Here is a 21,432-nt window from a genome sequence, read left to right on the forward strand (position 1 = left end):
AACGTTATGGTTGACATATTAATTTTTCAATTTTAGTATAATCCCAAACAATATTGTTCTGAGAATATATATTACAAATCATACATAATCAACAAAAAGATATATAGTAGAGAAAAATGTAATTATTGAATAATAATAATTGTGGTACATTTGAAAACATTATAAAAATACAAACATAATCAACAAATATCTTGGAGAGAAATGTAATAATTGAAAATTTATTATATGATTTTTATATCAACCACAAAAGACCAAACCAAAGACGATGTCGTGCTACTTCTTTGTCCTTTCTCCCTACCACAAGATTAAATAAAATGAACAAGAGAGAAGAACAGAAGAACACAAACGTACCAGAAAAAAATAAATAAAAATATCAATCTCTATTGTTTCCTTCTCTTTGGAGCTTTATAATGGATTCTGATATTTTCCTCTTGGCTTTGCTCCATTAGCTTAATCTTCTTCTTCTTCAGCCTTTGGGTTGTTAAAACGTCATCTTTTTCTGAGCTTACGTCATTTCTCCGGCGTGACACTTCAAAGGTCTCTCTCTCTCTCTCTCTCTCTTTCTATATCTCTTTTAGAGTTTAGACATATCTATAGTAAGAATCTGATTGGTATCCAAATGCAAGCTTTCTTGAATTCTTGGGTTCTGTTTTTTTCATCCTCTCCTATGTCTCAAAGTTAGAAAGTATTATATATCTTAATCTAATGGTTACAAAAAATCAGAAAAGCTTTAAACTTAATTTTGAAGCAAAATCTATGGGATTAAGTGTGTTTGCTTTCTCTTATTAAACCTTTTAGGGTATTCATATGTTATTATATATTATTTATTTAAGTATTAAGAAGAAACAAAGTTCTCTCATATGTGTTAAAATTAGTTTTCCTGGAAAAAGCAAAAGAGAAGAATCTTGGAATCTTTGCAACTTGGTTTTCATTTCCTTATTAAGAAATATCTCTAGATGTGTGTTTCTATAAACAGAAACTCGATTCTTTTTTCATATTTTTATCAAAAAGATAAATCTCATAAACTTGGGTTTCCAATGGAATTCCATGTCAGACTTATGAATATTCCACTAATATCTTTACCACTATGACTCATCTTCTTACGTTTAAGTTTCAACCTCTGTTTCTAAACACTTCTTGTTTCTCTTTTTAGCAGATTCAAGATCGAGTAACGCTTAACGAGAAAGATTAGTCGTTGTTTCTTGATATTTTCATCTTTTTGGGGTGATTTAAAAAATGGGGCATTTCTCTTCGATGTTCAGTGGGTTAGCTCGATCATTTTCTATAAAGAAAGTGAAGAACAACAATGGAAACAACGACGCAAAGGAGGCTGCTGATGAGATGGTGAACGATGCGAAGAAGAAACAACTGATTCTGAAATCCTCTGGTTATGTTAATGCAGAAGGATCTAATAGCTCGGCTTCAGTTTTCTCCAAACGCGGCGAAAAAGGCGTTAACCAAGATTGTGCTCTCGTTTGGGAGGTACATTACTACTCTCTTAAGTTACTATTTGAGTTTGCATATTTGTTTGTTAGACCACTAGGTTCTTTTAGATGTTAGCAACTTAATAGCAGCTAGATTTATGTAATCCTTTACGCGATTTTACCGCGTTATGATTATGTTTATATAGCCTTCTCTTTGTGTCTTTTAAGTACTTAATTTTCACAATACTCTTATGATAAAGTACTTGTTATAGTAGAAATGTAGAAGTCTCATTTTATATATCTTTGGAAAAACAGGGATTTGGGTGCCAAGAAGATATGATCTTCTGCGGTATATTCGATGGACACGGTCCATGGGGTCACTATGTAGCCAAACATGTAAGAAACTCAATGCCTTCATCACTTTTATGCAACTGGCAAAAAATTCTTGCTCAGAAAACACTAGAGCCCGACCTCGACCTCGAAGACTCTAATAAGAAACAATCAAGATTCGAGATATGGAAGCAATCCTATCTCAAAACATGTGCAATGGTTGATCAAGAACTTGAACAACACCGCAAGATCGATGCTTACTATAGCGGCTCAACTTCTCTAACCATTGTTAGACAGGTAAAACTTAAAATGAAATATTAACTTTTTTTGATAATTTTTATATGTTGTTTACTGATGAATGGTTTCTTGGCTTATGTAGGGTGAAGTTATTTATATAGCAAATGTAGGCGATTCAAGAGCGGTACTAGCCACGGTTTCGGATGAGGGAAGCTTAGTTGCGGTTCAGCTCACCCTCGATTTCAAACCGAATCTACCACGTTAGTTTTCTCAACCCCTCTTAGAAATCCTACCTTACTATGTAGTAAAAATTGTAGCATTCAAAACATGACTCTTATTTTAGTATACCTTTGAGTCTAAATTCTTAAATTTGTTTTGATCTGAAAAAAAAAAACAGAGGAGGAGGAGCGGATAATCGGATGCAAAGGGCGGGTATTTTGTCTAAAAGATGAGCCGGGAGTTCACCGTGTGTGGCAACCAGACGCAGAAACCCCGGGGCTCGCAATGTCGAGAGCGTTCGGTGACTACTGTATCAAAGATTATGGATTGGTCTCAGTCCCTGAAGTCACTCAAAGACATATCTCTACTAAAGACCATTTCATCATCTTGGCTAGTGATGGGGTAAAAAATACTTACTAAACCTTTAAACAAACAAAATACTGCATAGTTAAACTTATATACTCTTTTGGTTAATTGTGATTATACACCACTCATTTATTATTTATAGGCAAAGTTTTTAACCAATCTTTGGTTTAAATATTATAGATATGGGATGTGATCTCTAACCAAGAGGCTGTAGAGATCGTCTCCTCAACGGCTGAGCGGCCAAAGGCGGCTAAGCGGTTAGTACAGCAAGCGGTTCGAGCTTGGAAGAAAAAGAGACGAGGAATCTCGATGGACGATATGTCTGTGGTCTGCCTCTTTCTCCATTCTTCTTCATCTTCATCTTTATCACAACATGTTCATCATGCCACCAGTTTGAAGTAAAAAACATTGCTTTGTAAATAGATCAGAGATAGCCTTACATTTGTATTCATTTTGAAGTTCAACAAAATGCGTTTTTTGGTCGCAGCCATTATGAGTTGATTTATTGTCTCATTGTTTGTAACTTGATACCCAAAAGAAAGAACAGAACAATGAAGTAAACCATAAGAAAAAGGCCCTTAGAAAAAATTAAAACTCTTTACAACCAAAATGGGTTATTTTCAATTATAATATAGTTGGTCCATTAGTTCTAATGGACTAAAGTGGGTATGTAATGTTGGATGTCTCGTTTTCAATTAGTGGGCTTTGGCTCGATTTGGTTTCTTTCCATTGTTAGCAGTTGAATTTGTGATGTTGATGTTTGATCCAATATGTATTCTAAACCAATGAAGTAACGTTTTTGTTCGACATTAAAAGGCAAAAGTAATCTTACGTGGATTTGTCCAAGTTATATATATATTTACACTTGTTAGTATTTTACTGTTTTTAGATGCACACAATAATTAGTGTGATGATGATAGCTTTTTTAATTTTCGATTTTTTGATGGATCTCTGTTTTTGTTTTATCTACTCCAATAGAGACAGGCATGCATGGTTTGGTTGTTGATTTTCAAGTTTCCGTAGTTTTAATAATGTCAAAATACAGTTTATAGGGCTTCTTTTGTTTCGTCGCCCTGTAGCAAAAGCTATAGATTGTTGTTTGTTGCCGTCGCCGCGGTTTTAATCGTTGATGCTGAATTTAATCGACATTCAAAATTTATAACCGCAGATAGATGCAGTCAGGGGCGGATCTACAGTGTGTTGAGGTGTGGCACATATCCCATACTCACTATTAATAAACGTTCACTTCATTACCATACTGCAATGTTTACTTAGCTTATTTGGTTATTCGTGCCCCATGCAGTGATGAAACGCTAAATTAGAAGAGTGAAGAGTGTAAACATATAGATTGCATTGTTACATGCATTGTGATATATAGAAGAGTGTATCTAAATTAGAGAGGTTATTCAGTTAATGTGATGTTAAAGATGAATTAATTAGCACTTAATCAAACCAAATCAATTGTTATACTTATACTTATACCTAGATGCAAACTACAATGCCCAACCATTTCAAAACCGTATTAGTATATACAACATCCAATGTTTCTCTATGTTTGAATCTACCTAAAAAAAATATAAACTTAGGCTACGTATGGTACCAAATGTGATGGCATAGAACCGGCCGGTTTGATCCGATTTATCCAATTTAATCTACTCAACCAATGGTACAAAAGCGTTGCTAGGACAAGAGAACCTAAAACAGCAAATGTAATATACGATGACTCCAACCTTAACACATAAAATGGTAACAGAAAAATGTCAAGTAGCCGAACACATGCCATAGATTCGATACCAAATTGGAAAAATATTGCAAAATCAACAAAACAGGTGCACATATAATTGTATTTGAAACTTCTATACAGACCAAAATATTTGAGGTGACACAATGAGCATAGATTCGTATTCTTTGTGTTTGGAAGACAATGAACTCATTTTTGCATTTGATGTCATCATATGAACAATATCTACATATTCGATGATGTCTAGTCTCAAGACCAACACAATGTGATCACCTATCATAAGTTCCTCCCCTATATAAAAACCCTCCACAACTCTTCACCTTGTTCTAAATCAATCAATGTAGTATCATCTTATGAAAAATACATGCATCACATCATCATATCACCACATACGTAAATATTTTCATTTTCGTCGCGGTTTATAATCTTGTATATATATATTTCTTATTCTAAAATCTATCGTTAATTAAGATTTTCGATTCTTGTTCTTTAATTTTGTTTTTCTTGATTTCTAATAATGTATTTAAATTTTATTGTGAATCTATTTTCTGAATTAAAAAAAAATGAAATCGGAATATCGGATTGTATGAAACACAGATTAATATATGATAAAAATGATATATAAATGTATAAATATTTTATGTGACTAATATTTAAAAGAGGATATGAAAAATTAGCTAGGTCCAATTTTTATATTGGTCCTCCCCAAAGCAAATTGGGTCAAGGAAGTGAAGTCAACGAAGTAGAAGGAGAACGTGAGAGGTGCGAGAATCTCTCGCAACTTGTAGAGGTAAGTCTTTTCACCTTTGTCGTCATCCTTTTGATTTAGGCTCAAGTCGGGTAGATCTTATTCTGGTCAGGTTCTATCACACACCCACCTATCTACATTTTATTATTGCATTTTTTATTTATTCTCTATAGTAATAGTATATGTATACATCATTTAAATATTTGGCATTCATATCCAAAAAAAAAAAAAAAGGTAATGTGGACTGATCCACATTAACCACAGTGCTATAGTTTAATCTTAGTTCTTTTTTTTTAAGGGGTCAAACTCCTCATTACTCATTAAGCTTATAATTGTTTTTGGCTAATTTCATAAATCTATATATATATATATATATATATATATATATTATGAGATTTATTTTTCTAATTTTTTACATTAGGGCACCTACAGTTTACATATGTTTTCCATGAGAGACTTAACTTTTTTTTTTTTGTCATCAACTTAACTTAATTAACTAGCAAAACGTTTTATTAGGTTTGGCCAAAAAAATAAAGTTTAATTCATTTATTTAATTAAAATAATCCATTATTTGTCCTTTAGATCCACATTAATTCGAGGTTATAATAATAAAAAAAAGATAGGCAGTATTGTTATTAACATTAACTGAAAATAATTGTGAGATTCATAATTTCAAAGATGGTTAATTACACTTTTTTTTTTGTTTTGCTTTAATTTTTTTTATATATTTATCTAAACTTTAAAATTCCTCAAACTACCACATAAAATGATTCCTAATTACATTTACGAACTCATTTTAGAAAATTCCGTCTAATAAACCTCATAGCAAGATTTCTGTGGTATTTTGGAATTTTAGGATTTTGGTGGTAAATTAGGAAAACAAAACGTATAAAGTGGTGGTAGTGTATATAAATCTTCATATTTGAACTATATTTAAAACTTTAGAAAGCTAATTAAATCAACGAAAAAAAAAATCAAAATGTCACATTTCAACCTAACTACATTTTGATCTTTCGTTAGCTTAATTAGCTTATATATATATATATATATATATATATATATATATATATTTATTAATTTCTGGTGTCATGCATTTAATCCATCCAATAATTGGAATTCCAGTAAGCAGCTACTAATTATTGAAACAGTCTCAGCCATTTCACCAATTATGAATGAAATTATAAACTAAGAGATTCATACTGAGAATCTAAATATTTGTTAATATTAAGTGGGCAGCCTATAATTTTATATTTAACATTGATAAAAAAATATATAAATGTGAAAATTATATAAAAGTTCCAAACTAATCAAATCTTATATTTAGATTAAGTTTGTATTGACAGGTGGTGGAACAAATATGAGTTTTTTATATGCTAATCAGATAAAAATAAAACTCATATTTAGTTCTACCAACTGTTAAAGCACACATTAATCTGATTAAGATTTCCAATATTCACACACACACATCAAAACCAATAATATCTCTCTAAATACATTTTTTTTTTGAAAAAAACTCTCTCTAAATACATGTGATTATTCATATATATATATAAACACGTCAAAAAGTTTCTACAACGCCTCCATAAAGTCTATATGCAAGATCCATAATTTTTTCTAGGGTAGGCATTATTTGATCTCCACCAAATTTTAGTCACGCTAACGTATTCTATAAAACGTATAATCCTTATTTCAATTTATCCATTGAGAAAATTCAGAGATATACAATATGGTCACGTATGCAATGTCTTTGTCTATCTAAAAATAAAAAAAAATTGTCAACTTCTTAAACACCCGTACACCAAGTACACCTACAAATCTCAATATGTACGCATTAATTTAGAGCTTGGAAAAAAAAGTATTCACTACTTAATTTGTCTACTTCTATAAGAACTTATCAACAACATATTTGCATGCAAATATATATACATACCCTTATCTTATTCTTATGAATTATGATAAATATATATATATCCAGCGAAAGTCCCAACGCAAAGCGGCGTGGTCTATGATATATATATACATGACGTTTGCACAACTTTGGAATAAACACTCAAATTAGAGTTTAATGATTCTATTGTTTTAATGTGTTTAAACTTTAAAGTATACTTACCTAACTAATTAACTATAATTGCATTTGCACGTCATCGTTTTTAAATAAAATTAGCAATTTTGTATAAAGGTTCCAGATCGTAAAAACCCTACGATCGATCTGACACGACGATCTCGCGTACTATCCACGTCAGACAATCGAATATGCTATTTATTTTTTCTCTTCATTTCATTTTTAAATAATATGTTCAGATTTGATTTTAAAAAATAATAATAATAATACTATCGGAATTTTTATCATATAGTTTTTTGGAGTCAAACAGATAGGTACGGTCGATGCACGTTATGTAGGACCCGCAAACTGGTACGAAACTAATCATCTGCTACAGATCTTACGATACATCCTCCATTAATAACCAATCATATATCGCCACGTGGATAACTAACCAGGTGTTAACAGATCATTTAACAGTTGAGTTTCTCCGTACTCCAGGGGTGTTTTTGTCATTTCAGCTTCTTACGTCATCTTCTTCGTTGTTTCTTCTTCTCTTTTATATTGAAACCTCGAAAGAGAAAAAAAAGAAAAGTGAGAAAAATTGAAACTTTCCTCACCGGAAAAAAAATTCCGAAAGGTGTGTGACTGATCTCAGAGTAATGAACCCGAATTTGATAACCGTTAACCGAATTCGGATTCTTGAAAAACCGGTTCACCATTCTTTACTCTATCTCCGAGCTGTGTTCCTCTTCATCCCGACTTAAAACACAACACAACCAAAAAGCTTTAAACTTTCTGAATTATAGATCAAACCCATTTTTTAATTTTCCCTCTAAATAAAAAGTTTCTTTTTTTTTGTTTTGTTTCTGTTGCAAACATTTAAATGTCGATGTCTACATCAATTTTATCCGTTTTGTCTGAAGATCTTCTGGTTCGTGTCTACGAGTGTTTAGACCCACCGTGTCGGAAAACATGGCGTTTAATCAGCAAAGAGTTTCTCCGAGTCGACTCGTTGACTCGTACAACGATCCGTATCCTCCGAGTCGAGTTTCTCCCGGCGCTTCTCCTCAAATACCCAAACCTCTCTTCCCTCGACCTCTCCGTCTGTCCTAAACTCGACGACGACGTCGTTTTACGTTTAGCAATGGACGGCACCGTTTCAACGCTACGTATTAAGTCACTGAACCTGAGCCGTTCAACCGCGGTTCGAGCCAGGGGACTTGAGACTTTAGCGCGTATGTGTCACGCTCTTGAGCGCGTCGACGTGTCTCACTGTTGGGGATTTGGAGATAGGGAAGCGGCGGCGCTCTCGTCTGCTAAGGGGCTTAGGGAGCTGAAGATGGATAAGTGTTTGAGTTTAAGCGACGTTGGTTTAGCGAGGATCGTTGTTGGATGTAGTAATCTCAATAAGATTAGTTTGAAATGGTGTATGGAGATCTCTGATCTTGGGATTGATCTTCTCTGTAAGATTTGCAAAGGATTGAAATCTCTTGACGTCTCTTATCTTAAGGTAAATGGCATAAATTTCAAAACTTTGTTTGAATTTGATGGAGATTGGATTCAAAGTTTCGATCTTTGTAGTGAACAAAGTGAGATTGGCTGATATGTATAGTTTTGTTTGTGAATTTTGATTCAGGTAACGAATGATTCGATCCGGTCTATAGCTTTGTTGCCAAAGCTTGAGGTTTTAGATATGGTAAGTTGTCCTTTGATAGATGATGTTGGGTTACGGATTCTAGAGAATGGTTCTCCTTCATTACAGGTGTGTTACTTTGTCTTCATAACACAAAGCTTTTGATCAATTCATTTATTCGTATCTTTTAATAAAGTTTCAAGTGTTATAAACAGGAGATTGATGTCACGAGGTGTGAGCGTGTGAGTTTATCTAGCTTGATTTGTATAGTCAGAGGCCATCCTGATATTCAAGTCCTTAAAGCCAGTCACTGTGTATCAGTAAGTTTGCGATTGAGTCCTTGAATTAGTCTAGTTTACTTGGAAAATGCACTCTTTAATATTTGTGATTCACTTCACAGGAAGTCTCTGGTAGCTTCCTAGGGTACATCAAAGGTTTAAAGCGTTTGAAGGCTATATGGATCGATGGAGCTCGTGTTTCTGATTCTTCTCTTGTAACATTAAGCTCTAGTTGTAGATCTTTAATGGAGATTGGAATGAGCAGATGTGTTGATGTAACGGATATTGGGATGATGGCACTTGCACGCAACTGTTTGAACCTGAAAACCGTAAATCTAGCATGCTGCGGGTTTGTAACAGATGTAGCCATCTCTGCTTTAGCTCAGACTTGCAGGACTCTGGAAACTTTGAAGTTAGAGTCTTGTCATTTGATTACCGAAAAAGGTCTTCAATCGCTCGGATGTTACTCCAAGCTTCTTCAAGAACTCGACCTTACTGACTGTTGTGGCGTAAATGACAGAGGTAAAAGCAGATATATATGAACTCAACTCGTTTGTGTGTTTAGATCTTATCAGCTTTGGTAATCTTATGGTTTTTGGGAAATTTTACCGCAGGGCTAGAATATATTTCAAAGTGTTCAAATCTTGAAAGATTGAAACTTGGCCTCTGCACAAATATCTCAGACAAAGGGATTTTTCATATTGGTTCCAAATGTTCAAAGCTTCTAGAACTTGATCTATACCGGTAAAGTTCTTTTCTTGGTAGATTCTTGATCGAAAATGTTTAAGACATGGTTCTTTTTCTAATCGATTCTGTTTTTTTGAGTGCAGCTGTGCCGGTTTTGGAGATGATGGTTTAGCAGCTTTATCTCGAGGTTGCAAGAGCTTGAACAGACTCATTCTATCCTACTGCAGTGAACTAACTGACTTTGGGGTTGAACAAATCCGCCAGCTAGAACATTTAAGTCACCTTGAACTCCGAGGGCTAAAGAATATAACCGGTGTTGGTTTAGCTGCAATAGCGTGCGGCTGCAAGAAATTGGGTTACCTGGACCTGAAACTCTGCGAGAATATCGATGATTCGGGTTTCTGGGCATTAGCTTACTTCTCAAGAAACCTACGACAGGTAAAAAAAAACAAACACTTTTATACAGAGAAGCATCAGTTAGCAACATATTTGATTCTTTGTGTTGTGTGTTTTGTTTGGCAGATAAACTTATGCAATTGCTCGGTGTCTGACACGGCTTTATGCATGTTGATGAGCAATCTGAGTCGGGTTCAAGACGTTGACTTAGTTCATCTAAACCGCGTGACTGTAGAAGGGTTTGAGTTTGCGCTAAGAGCCTGTTGCAATAGGCTCAAGAAGCTTAAACTACTCGCACCTCTCAGGTTCTTGCTCTCATCGGAATTGCTAGAGATGCTTCATGCTCGTGGTTGCCGCATTAGATGGGACTGAAGATGTAAAGAAAGATATATGTTTCTTGCTTTGCTTAGACTGTTATATACGTTTTAGGTGTTTATAAACTCAACGTTAAAATAAGTAAAACGTTAGTGTGGATGTTTGGTTTGAGCTTTAAGTTGATGGTGTCTTAAAAAGTTTTTGCCCACTGTCAAAGTGGCAAGAGTTTAGTATAACAAATTGATGAAAACAAAGCTCATTTTTAATTTTACATTTTTTAGAATTTATTTATTTTATTAGAGTTTATTTAATAATAATTATTAAGATTGTATGATACCAATCTTAATTAAATCAAGTTGATTCGACAAGTTTGATATTGATGTTAAAAAATAATAACTGAGGATTTGAACTGTATTGAATTATCGGATTAATGATATTTTATTATTTTCGTAGTATTAAAAAATCAATTTTTTAGATGTTTGAGAATTGAATTCAGTGGCTAATCAATGTAAATAAGTTTGAAGTTGAGGATATAGTTTATATTTATACTGCAAAAAATACTAGTATAGATGTCCCTCCTTAAATCTGAAAAATTTATAAAGTTTATAAGTTATTTATGAATTGTAACTACTACTCAAAACCTATCCAAGTATTTACAAGGTTTTGTATTTATAAGATTATATAAGGTTTTATACGGTATTTATAAAGTTTGCAAGATATTTATATAAAGTATTTGTAAGGTATTTTAATGTACATATAAGGTTCTAAGCACAAATAAATTTAGTTTGTGTATGATTTCGTAAGGTTACATGCATATTTAAGTAAATCTCATATTTTTAGACGTATTTTTTATAAGGCTTTAGAGAAGGAGTATTTTTGGAAAGTGGTATGAAAAATGAGTGTTTTTTCTTTTAATATCCACTCATAAGTGTGGGTTTTTACATCCGTAGTTTTCTTATAAGTTACATAAACTGAATTAGGTTGATGAGATAATACTTTTAGTGTCTTTTAATCATTTTAATGAATTTCTAAGTTTTGGCTAAGCAGTTTATCCCAAAGTTTTTTTTTCTTATTAATTGATAACTAAATGATTATTTTATATTAATTACAAAAAGTGTTACCTTTAAATGTATTATATTTGTCTTAAATAAACGATAAATTTAAATCAAATTCATTGTAGCTAATCGTACATATATATATATATATATATATAATATTTGAAAAGATGAAACATATTCTATTAGCATATTATTTAATGTTTATATTCAAAGAAAAGTTAATATTGAACTATAGTTTTATTGATTTTATGTTTATATATGCAATTAATGTCATATATCAATTACTTAGATAAGTAATAACAAATACATGATTTTTTCTAACTAAAATAAATAAATAATTAATAAGGCATAGTGATGTGTCAAGCTGTTGAGAGCACCATTCAACTATTAATCTACTATATACAATTGGATTTATAACAACACATTCATGTTTAGGTTAAATATTAATTAATCATGATTGTAAATAATGGTATCTCTAAAATAATCTATACAATCTACACTTTTATGTGTAATATTCTTTTTAGTTGGTGTAAGTTAATTGATACAATATAAACATATGATGTTTTTGTTCTAAAATTATTTGAATCCAAGAAAGTCTAATAATAATAATTCTTATGTCGTAAGTCGTAAATAAGATTTACTATTGTTTGTTTCTATCATGTTCCATATACATTATCCTATATTAAAAAATACACAACAGAAAATGATTAAATAGTTCTTTTTATATTTTTCAAAAACAAATATATTTAATGGAACATTTGATTTGCCTATTTTTTTCAAGAAATATTTTTATTAGGATAATATAATACTAGTCATGTTTTTAAGTTATAAAGTATATAAAAAATTGACTATCTTTTCTCTCTTGACTCTTAATTATTATTGTTAGATGAATGTTAATAAATTTAATTATATAATTCATTTATTTTTTTTGTCGCCATTATTCATTTAGTTTAGAAAATTTTATGTGTACAGTGATAATTTTATTTGTATTCATTAACAATATATGTATATATGTACATACAATGGAAAACAATATGTATATATATATATATATATATATATATATATATATATATATATATATCCATAAATGATATCTTTATTAAAAATATATATAATTTAGAGTTCTTTAATGGCATGAATGATAAAAATGAAACATTAATATTGTACTAAAAATGATATTTAATTATTAATATATGTTTCTAAAATTATATAATACAATTTTTGGTTCCCACTTTCAAAACTTAACAATAAAAATAATAATTTTTATTATATAATTTATTATAACTTTAACTGAGCTCTCCATTTTTATTAAAGACTTAGTTATTACAATTACAATAAATGGTAGTACAAGGAAACGTCCCAAATCTGACGACTATTTTTATAAAAATACATAATCTGAAATTTCTCAATAGTATTAGGAAACTATTAATATCTACTAACATTTTAGAATAGATTAAATATGTAGTATTTGATGATATTTAATACACGTGGAAAAACACATATACTAGGCTAATCCTTCATGAATATTAATAGTATAACATTTATAACATTGTAATAATTTTTTTTAAAATGATATAATCTGTATCAGAAAATATGTATATATAGAGTAAAAGCTCTATAAATTGATAAGGTTGGAATTATTATATTTTATTAATTTGTAAAGTTATTGATTTATCGGAATATTTATTTCTCCAAATAATCCCGTAAGAATGTACTGATTTACCGAAGTGTTAATTTATAGAGGTTGATTCGTATTATTAATAAAGAGGGATATATAAATGTGAAGTGGAACTTAAACACTTTAAATGAAACAAGAAAATCTCTTTTTTAACATAAATAATATCACAAAGGAAAAGAAATACATTGTATTACGAATTAAATCGAAAAACGCAAATATTATTAATAATAAATAGGATTACATGTGAAGAGATAAATCAAGTCCCCAGTCTCTAGTATCATTCATAATTGAACTGTTTTCTCCCAGTTTTGAAGTAAGATTTACCGATGAGTAGTGGTCACGACTTCCAATGGTTGAAATGAGATTCCTAGTATACAACTCCGGGATATGAGCAGCATTGCCACGAACAAGATTTAGTGATAAATCACGTAAAAATGAGGTTGAATGACATGATGGAGGAGGGGAATCAAAACTCATGGTCAAACAACCATGTTTAGAACTGTAACGAACGTTCTTAAATGGTTCCACATCTGGTTTGGGTAGAGAAACATCAAAGAAACAACCATTAGTAGTATGAACGTTATTGAAAGACAAGTTATTCAAAGATCGACCAACTTGTGAAAATCCAGGGCATCGATCAAGGTGGAAGAGGCTAGAATGCTCCTTCTCCATTGCCTTAAACTCTATATTGTGAGAAAATATGTTTGTGAGAAAATAACTCAATATAGATTGCTTTTATAAAGGTTTTTTTCAGACAATAACACATTTGATGAGAGAAAGACTATCTCCTATTTGTTAGTCTCAAGAAATAAGCGGTCTTAATTAAGCTTAGCATTTTTGGTATAATATCTTTGGGGTTTAACAATCAAATTAATTTCGTGAAACTGGCAAAAGTTATTATGAAATTATATAGAAAAAAATAAGGCTGAATATTAACTCTCTTCCTTAAAATGATATTTTATGTGCTAGTATTAATTTTATAATGTTTGGTAATATTAAATGTACAGCTAATTATTACTCAGTTATTGATTTATATGAGTCATAATACTCAATTATTATTGATTACATGTTATAAATGAGTCAGTCACATAAATTAATAATGATAGTTGTTAAAAGAAAATACAAATTAATAATGATACATTTATGTTGTTTATTTTAGTGAAGATAGGACAAAATCTTAGATTTAAAGTTCCTGTGCCTTGGGAAAATATTAGTAACCCAAAATCATTTATTAGTTGAGAAAAAGTTGTTTGTTCTTAGACATTAAAATTCAATCTTCCAAAAAACCAATAATTCAAATATTGAAACAATCCGACCCATTTTCTCTTTTAAAATTAAGAACTGCATACTAATTAATTACCAACATCAACAAACAAAATGGTCCTAAAGTTTTTAAAGTTTTGTTTGATTTTCGGATAAAATGGTCAAGTTTCATTGGCTTGGCTATTTCGGGCATGACGTTAAACATTCACAATAATGACATACTGTTTATATTTTGTTATCTAATAAATGTAATCTCTCTTAGTTTTTGATATATTAGTCGTAAAATATCACTCATTGCTTTGTTTCATAATTTTTTTTTGTATTTCATATTTGTCTTAGTTTTGTTATTTTAAATAATAATTATTGTATTTAATATTTTTTTAGTTTTATATTTAATAATCATTATTGTATTTAATCGTAATTATTGAACTTAATATTCTTTTTTTTTTTTTAAAACCGATTCATTCATTGATTTCAAATCGAATACATGAGTTGATACAATGGTAATACATCAATAGAAAACAAATACAAAGGTACATCTATGCATTTATAACCACATATTAGAAAGAACGATGAAGAAGCGAATTTCCACGATGCTTTGGATACCGAAGCCTTACTCGCCAACAGGTTGATAAACCCATTTCTTTCCTTCTCCAGAATCAATCCCAAATTTATGAAATCGTCGTTCTTGGCTATCATCTCTTGGATGAAACTCCATAATCGTCTAATGCTAATGATGCTACTCAATATCTTCTCTTGCACCAAACCATTGATTCCCCATAAGTATGCTATACCCGGATCCCATATTCGTTGATCAACACACCATATAACTCTTCGGGATCGAGTATCAAACAATTCCACTGTTTGGAATCTTTGATATCAGGCATCATAAAGGAACAAAAAATCCTTCACGGAAATAGCAAATTTGTCATGAGTAGAATCAATGCATAGACACAATCCGATGACAAACCATGAATGAAACGCCTCCATAATCGGAGGAAACTGCCGGAAACGGAATCGTTCCCACTTATCAACAAAGGAGATCCCAACCGAGACTCCAAAAACTAATTGCTTAGATAGATGTATATTATTCCTTTTTGGCTTCAGAAACTGCATTGACAAAAACAGAAGATGATAAATGATGGTCTCCGATGAAAGTTCGATCGCAAATTCCGTCACCAACAAAAGAAAGAGAATAGATCGGTTTAAAATCTCTCTCAAAAGAACAACACCCATCGTAGATTATTGTAGAATAATAATATGAAACTGAAATTAAAAAATATACAGAGCCACCGGCAAAAGCCGGGGCCTAAAAGCGGTGATGACGGTTTTGATGTCTCCTTATTGATCGCCTAGTGGGGAGAGAAAGTTAATTATTGAACTTAATATTCTTTTAATTTTATATCTTATCATAAATTATTATTTAATGAATAAATACTTTTTATTTTTGATTAATTGCATATATACATACATTTATGTGTATATATATGTGTATATGTATTGTTTGTTTGTAAAAATTTAACGTCATGTCCGAAATGGCCAGGTCAATGAAACTTGACCATTTTATTCGAAAGTCACAAAACTTTAGGATTTAAATGACATTTCGAAAGTTCATATTTTTCGTCTACAATTTGAAAATTGGGGATTTTTTTGACATTTTTCCAATATATTAATCTAACAATAAACCAACAATTTAACAAACCAACAAATCAATCTCGGATAACCCGTAATCCTAACATGTTCCTAATCGAATCAGCAAAGAGTTAAATAACATAAACCAACACCATATAAACTTGAGATCCTAGATCATATTCCTCTTTATCGCCACGATATAACTATCACACATTATCTTTACTTGCACCATGCATAATGAGTTGTGTGAATATTATCACAAATTATTCAGTAACATGGTCCCCCATCTGCTAGGTTATACACTAACGAGATAGAAATCAATGATACTCAACAAACACCAAAACACAGGCAAACCAAACATGAAACTGTCAACTCTCAGCCGGACCTAATGTCGATCGACACCCCTCCCAGTGTCGTACGATATCTACATAGTGTTGATCAACACTCATCTCACAGAACCCTTAAATCGCCTCTTGTCATGCTAACCACAAACAAACCAAACACGAAAACAAGCCTAACACAACAAGGAAAACACACAAGCAGCCACAAAGACAAATCCCAAATTCACCTACACAATCAAAATAAGCATCAGAACACTCCATCAAGCTTAGATCAGTGATCATACAATCACCTCTGATTTGGATGTTAAATGCTGAAGAAGACCATCTGCTAACACACAACAACCTCACAGTAATTCTGACAACTACTGATCTCTTCGTTTTCCCTTTAACAACACCAAAACTAGCCATTATGCCCATCTTAACCCTTCTCAAAACTCTCATTTTCTCTTTCGATATCCAACAAGTCGATCACTATTTTTCTCTCTCTAGAAACGACAAAACACCAGTAAGGAAAAAATATATCTCCAGTGTTTAGAAAAGACTTAGGGGGGTGTATTCAAAGTTGAATTTCAAGTGATTTGTAAAAAATTTACAAATCATGTGTTATTCAATCAAGAATTTTAAAAAGTCTCATGAAATCCAATGTTATTGAACTAATCATTTTGAAAGGATTTTACATAAATCAAATGAAGTTCCCTAAAATCATCAAAATTTCAATAAAACTCAAATCTCTTAAAATGCTACTTTGAATACATCCCCCTTAGGGTTTTCGACGATATTTTTCAAAAAAATTATGTACCTTTTGCCGAGATGCGTGTTTCATTAGAAGTTTCCAACAAAAAAAGTCGACAAATTTTGATTTTGATTTTGACGAATTCCAGATAATGTAACATTATTTTGGAAATACGACAAAATTTAGTTAGAACTATGTCAAAAGTTTCTGACAACTATTAGCTTATCTAACTGAGATAACTAATCAATTAGTACAATACAAACACCAAAAAAAATCTAACTTACTTCAAGCTTCCATACTCAAAAACTCAAAACATAAACATGTGAACCAAAACCATCACCACAACACACCCAATCATATTCATCAAGCTAAAAAGATCCATTTTTCACTCTCATCCATGTAACCCAGAGTGATTACTGCTTTCAAACTATTTGCCATATCAATTTCAAGCAACTTACTTTATTCCCAAACATCCCTCTCGTTTAGGCTTGCGTATATATGTCCAGGCTATTTTATGGAAATTCACAAATACCTCTTAGCTCAAGTTATTCACATCAGTAAACTCTGACTTGTCCATCAATACCTTTGGATGCATAATATAATGTTATGATTGTATTCAATAAATCTTGACCATTTAGTTTTGAGTTCTAACATTGTTTGATATTTTTTTTAATTAGTCAATTTGGTTATTTGATTATAGCTTATTGTACAAGTCACAGTCATAATCTCATTAAGCTCATTGATCGAGTCATTCGCAATCGCGCTTATGCTCACTCGTTTTCAACAAACTCTCAGCGAGGGGATACTTTCCGCATTTGGTTTGCGTCGTGATACTAATCGTATCCACCTTTTTCTGATTTTAGCACAAACTATCAACTCTTTTTTCAATTTAAGGTTGCATATATCGTAAGAACAAGTTTTTTTGGTTGAATATAATTTTACATTCATTCAAAAACAAAGTCATATAGTCATAATCATGTTTCTAAGGCTCACATTCTCTTTATTTGTAATATAGAATTAAATTTGAAAGAAAATAGGAATAAACAACAATCTATTCTAACAATAATTCATCGGACACGTTTCTCTAACCAAGAAACACACAACATATTTCAGTTTGGGCTTCTATAGTTGTATATCATTGAGAGTGTTATCTTTGGTCATTCATACTTTAAATGGAAGATTTGTAAAATCAGAATTTGACTAGTTTTGTTAGGAAAGTAATCTCTTGAATCGATGAGTGAAGAACACCGGTTCCTTAGTCAATGGGCTTTACTATTGTACTTATTTATTTCCTAAAAACACCAATTTAATTCAGAAATGGTAGAACACTCATGACTCATGAGATAATACACATTAGAAAGATAAAATTTCAGGAAACAAATTATATTAAAAAACTCAACTAAAACACAATTACATGTGAATATAGAAGAAGAGATTTGATACAAAGAAATGAACATTTAAAATGAAATACTATGACTTAAAAAAAGATAAAAACAAACTCCATACATAGCTGTGGTGGATATATCAAACTAACATGAAAAAAAAAACTAAATAACGCATAGAACTATAAGAGATACTCAAAGGGATAGAGTCAAATCAATGTCATTTTCCTCTTGTGGCTCATCATCATCAATCTCCACAACATTGTTTCTTCCAATCAGCGAGATGAAGTCCCTTTCTCTCAAAACATTCTCTTGAGGAACCACATCTCTAGAAAGATTGGTGGTTTGAGGAGGAGAAAAAGGGAAAACGTTTCTTGAAGTCAATGGACAATGCCTTTTTGGTAGGGGAGGATTAGGGAACATTGAAGCAAAACCATTGGTACTCGAGTTTCCGGGGAAGAAACGAGTAGGAGTCACACGAGGAACCACGGCCATGTTCATATCCGCGATTCCTCCAGTGACTCCACCATTGAAAGATGGGTAAACTAGACGTTTAAAAGGATCAAGAGTGATACCAAGATGGTTTTCATTTGATAAAGCATCTTGTGAATACCCACCTAAGAGAAGGTGAGGCTTATCAAGATAAGGGTTCAAGAAAGCGAGCCCGGGGAAGTCTGCTTCCATCTCCTTCCTCTTCTTGTCCCATTCCCTCTCTTGCTTGTGTGCGTTCTGGTGACCACCAAGGGCTTGAGAGGTGGAGAACCCTTTCTTGCAAAAATGACAAGCGTAGACCTTGTTCGATTTCGACGGGTAAAGCTTCATGATCTCTCTTCCTCTTCGGACAGGACCAGATCCAAAACAAGGGTTCTCCATCCTCTTCTCAGAGGTAACCTCCTCTTGAGGAGAACCAAGTTTCAGATTGGTGTCCCTTGTTTCCCTCTCCTTGGACTCCTCCATGACCACCAAAATGCTCTTGAGCTTTTCTGGCTTGGGTGTGGAGGAGCTTGAAGAAGACGTAGCTTGGTTCTCCATTACAAATCTTTTTATTCTTTCTTTAGACTTTAGATTGAGACAAGTGATCTTTATCTCGTCTGTGTTAGATTCAGAGAAATGAGGAAGCTATTTATTGAGAAAGTAACCTTAATGTTCGTGAACTATTATGGTATAATATCTCCCTAGGGGCCAAATTAATTAAAATCAGGAAGTACCAGACTTCATATCAAAAAGTTGTGTGGTTGTTTCTTTAACAATGTTGATTGTACTCCTTTTGACTAACCAAATGATATTTTGTGTGAAATATGTAAATAATATCTTAGCTGTATTACCTGGTATACAACTCTAATTTGAATCCATTAATTTGAAGTTAATTTTTTAACAATTGTAGCTTACTCTTATCTTTGACTCTCACTTTTTAACAATTGTAGTCCAACTATCTTATTACAGAAATTAGCGCGCGAAGATAGCCCGCGAAGATTCATTTAAAAAACCGTTATAAACTACTAAATTTTATCTAAAATCTCGTGTTTAATTTTTGTGTGTTTAAAAAATATCTAAATTCATTGAATTATAATAGATAATAATTACTAAGCCAACTAGTCAAACTAGCATCTTTCACTAGTATGGAAGGATGATGTATTCTTCACTAATTGCAAATACAAAAACAAATTACATTCTACTAAGGAATACTAAACTTGGAATGTGTTTCATTAACATTAAACTTAGACAGCTTGTGTGATTGACTAGAGTTGTTTCTTCCTCATTTCTTTAATTAGTTTTTTGGTCTTAATCTAATTTTTCTTTCTCTTGGGGGAAAAATACTCAAAAAGGAAACATAATGACAAAAATGGTCTATGAACTGTAAATAATAACAATTTTATTCCTTATAAATTTATTTTCAAATATATATAGTCAGAAAAATAAAGCTTGAATACCTTTAGTGCCAATTTTTACTTAAATGAGACTACTCAAATATTTGGTAGAAAATATCCAAGATATACATTCATGATTACTGACGTATTACCACATAATATGTATTATTATTTTTTAATCAGTTTTAATATTTTTCCAGATTGTAAGTCTGTAATTTAAATACCAAATGATTTCTACTTAGGCTTACATACGAAGATGAAAAAAAATATAGTGGAGTAATTAATTATTTCAATGATCAGTAAATCTGTATCTACTAGGAAGAGATTTATCGAAAAACACTATTTGAGAGATCTTAAGAGTACCTTAATTTTAAGTGAAAATAAAGCTTACCTTTATGTCTAGATATTGTAATTTGTGAGCCTTACTACTTACTTCATTAATCTATTTTCTACTAATTATTAATAATACTTGTAAGATTTTCTTATATATAATATCTTCATATGTCTAGCAATGCTTATATTTACCAAATATATTGTTTTTAAGTTACTTTTGTGAAACTATGACTTCACATTTTATAAAACTATAACCAAAAATCTAAAATATTTTTACATATGAAAGATTTCAGACTACCAAAAAGTCATGATAGGTTGCACATAACCATATATTGTCGTATTTATCTTAATATTGCGTATAGAGGGTACGCACTTGGTATTGTCTCTAAAACAAATCTTCTTGGAGCCAAACCATCATCATATTCCAATTGAGCAAAGCCTGAACTATAGCTTTGTAGATAGAACCATAGGCTTATTAAAATTATTTAGCCGTTATACATACGACCTGGCCGCTCATATATATATATGATACACAATTTTGCAAAATCCATGTAAGAATCGCTTATAGATGATTGGTACGTAAGATTTTACTTCCTTCATACTCGAATATGCAACTATATAAATGTGTGGCTCATATTGGGTTTTTCTCCAGTCACTTGGTTCGGTGCATGGTCAGTAATAAGGATCACTCAACGTGGAAATAGTATATAAGATACTTTCCTA

At 31.5% G+C, this 21,432-nt stretch overlaps 3 protein-coding genes and 1 long non-coding RNA gene across 5 annotated transcripts; 2 read left to right on the plus strand and 2 right to left on the minus strand.

Moving 5' to 3' along the window:
• Positions 1-312: 312 nt before the first annotated feature.
• LOC17881849 (probable protein phosphatase 2C 73) lies at positions 313-3,089 on the plus strand. 2 transcript variants are annotated; one of them, XM_023780937.1, is made up of 6 exons: positions 313-537; positions 1,154-1,482; positions 1,740-2,051; positions 2,134-2,251; positions 2,389-2,612; positions 2,757-3,089. In XM_023780937.1, the coding sequence occupies exons 2-6, from the start codon at positions 1,237-1,239 to the stop codon at positions 2,976-2,978; spliced, it is 1,122 nt and encodes a 373-aa protein (XP_023636705.1). In that variant the 5' UTR covers positions 313-537; positions 1,154-1,236; the 3' UTR covers positions 2,979-3,089. The 2 variants fall into 2 exon arrangements, with proteins under 2 accessions (XP_023636705.1, XP_006286743.1); XM_006286681.2 differs by having other exon boundaries at positions 1,157-1,482.
• A 4,590-nt stretch (positions 3,090-7,679) lies between these two features.
• Positions 7,680-10,705, plus strand: LOC17884068 (F-box/LRR-repeat protein 3). The gene is made up of 7 exons (XM_006289947.2): positions 7,680-8,619; positions 8,746-8,871; positions 8,958-9,062; positions 9,143-9,542; positions 9,635-9,764; positions 9,851-10,145; positions 10,230-10,705. Exons 1-7 carry the CDS (start codon positions 7,993-7,995, stop codon positions 10,473-10,475), a joined length of 1,929 nt encoding a protein of 642 aa, XP_006290009.1. The 5' UTR covers positions 7,680-7,992; the 3' UTR covers positions 10,476-10,705.
• A 2,572-nt stretch (positions 10,706-13,277) lies between these two features.
• LOC111830181 lies at positions 13,278-13,831 on the minus strand. Its single transcript, XR_002833545.1, has 2 exons — positions 13,773-13,831; positions 13,278-13,687 (listed from the first exon to the last, which is right to left on the minus strand). It is a non-coding gene; the product is annotated as an uncharacterized LOC111830181 (long non-coding RNA).
• Positions 13,832-18,703: 4,872 nt separating this feature from the next.
• On the minus strand, positions 18,704-19,540 carry LOC17881961. The gene has a single exon (XM_006289336.1). The coding sequence runs from the start codon at positions 19,538-19,540 to the stop codon at positions 18,704-18,706; it is 837 nt and encodes a 278-aa protein (XP_006289398.1).
• Between the last annotated feature and the right edge of the window lie 1,892 nt (positions 19,541-21,432).

This window comes from Capsella rubella, unplaced genomic scaffold, assembly GCF_000375325.1.
Source record: "Capsella rubella cultivar Monte Gargano unplaced genomic scaffold, Caprub1_0 scaffold_6, whole genome shotgun sequence".
NCBI lineage: Eukaryota > Viridiplantae > Streptophyta > Magnoliopsida > Brassicales > Brassicaceae > Capsella > Capsella rubella.

Coding starts and splice junctions, on each gene's coding strand:
- LOC17881849 (XM_023780937.1), top strand. CDS start 1,237: ATGGGGCATTTCTCTTCGATGTTCAGTGGGTTAGCTCGATCATTTTCT. Junction 2,052..2,133: donor CTCTAACCATTGTTAGACAG/GTAAAACTTAAA, acceptor TGGCTTATGTAG/GGTGAAGTTATTTATATAGC. Junction 2,613..2,756: donor TCATCTTGGCTAGTGATGGG/GTAAAAAATACT, acceptor TAAATATTATAG/ATATGGGATGTGATCTCTAA.
- LOC17884068 (XM_006289947.2), top strand. CDS start 7,993: ATGTCGATGTCTACATCAATTTTATCCGTTTTGTCTGAAGATCTTCTG. Junction 9,063..9,142: donor AAGCCAGTCACTGTGTATCA/GTAAGTTTGCGA, acceptor TTCACTTCACAG/GAAGTCTCTGGTAGCTTCCT. Junction 9,543..9,634: donor TTGTGGCGTAAATGACAGAG/GTAAAAGCAGAT, acceptor ATTTTACCGCAG/GGCTAGAATATATTTCAAAG.
- LOC17881961 (XM_006289336.1), bottom strand. CDS start 19,540: ATGGAGAACCAAGCTACGTCTTCTTCAAGCTCCTCCACACCCAAGCCA.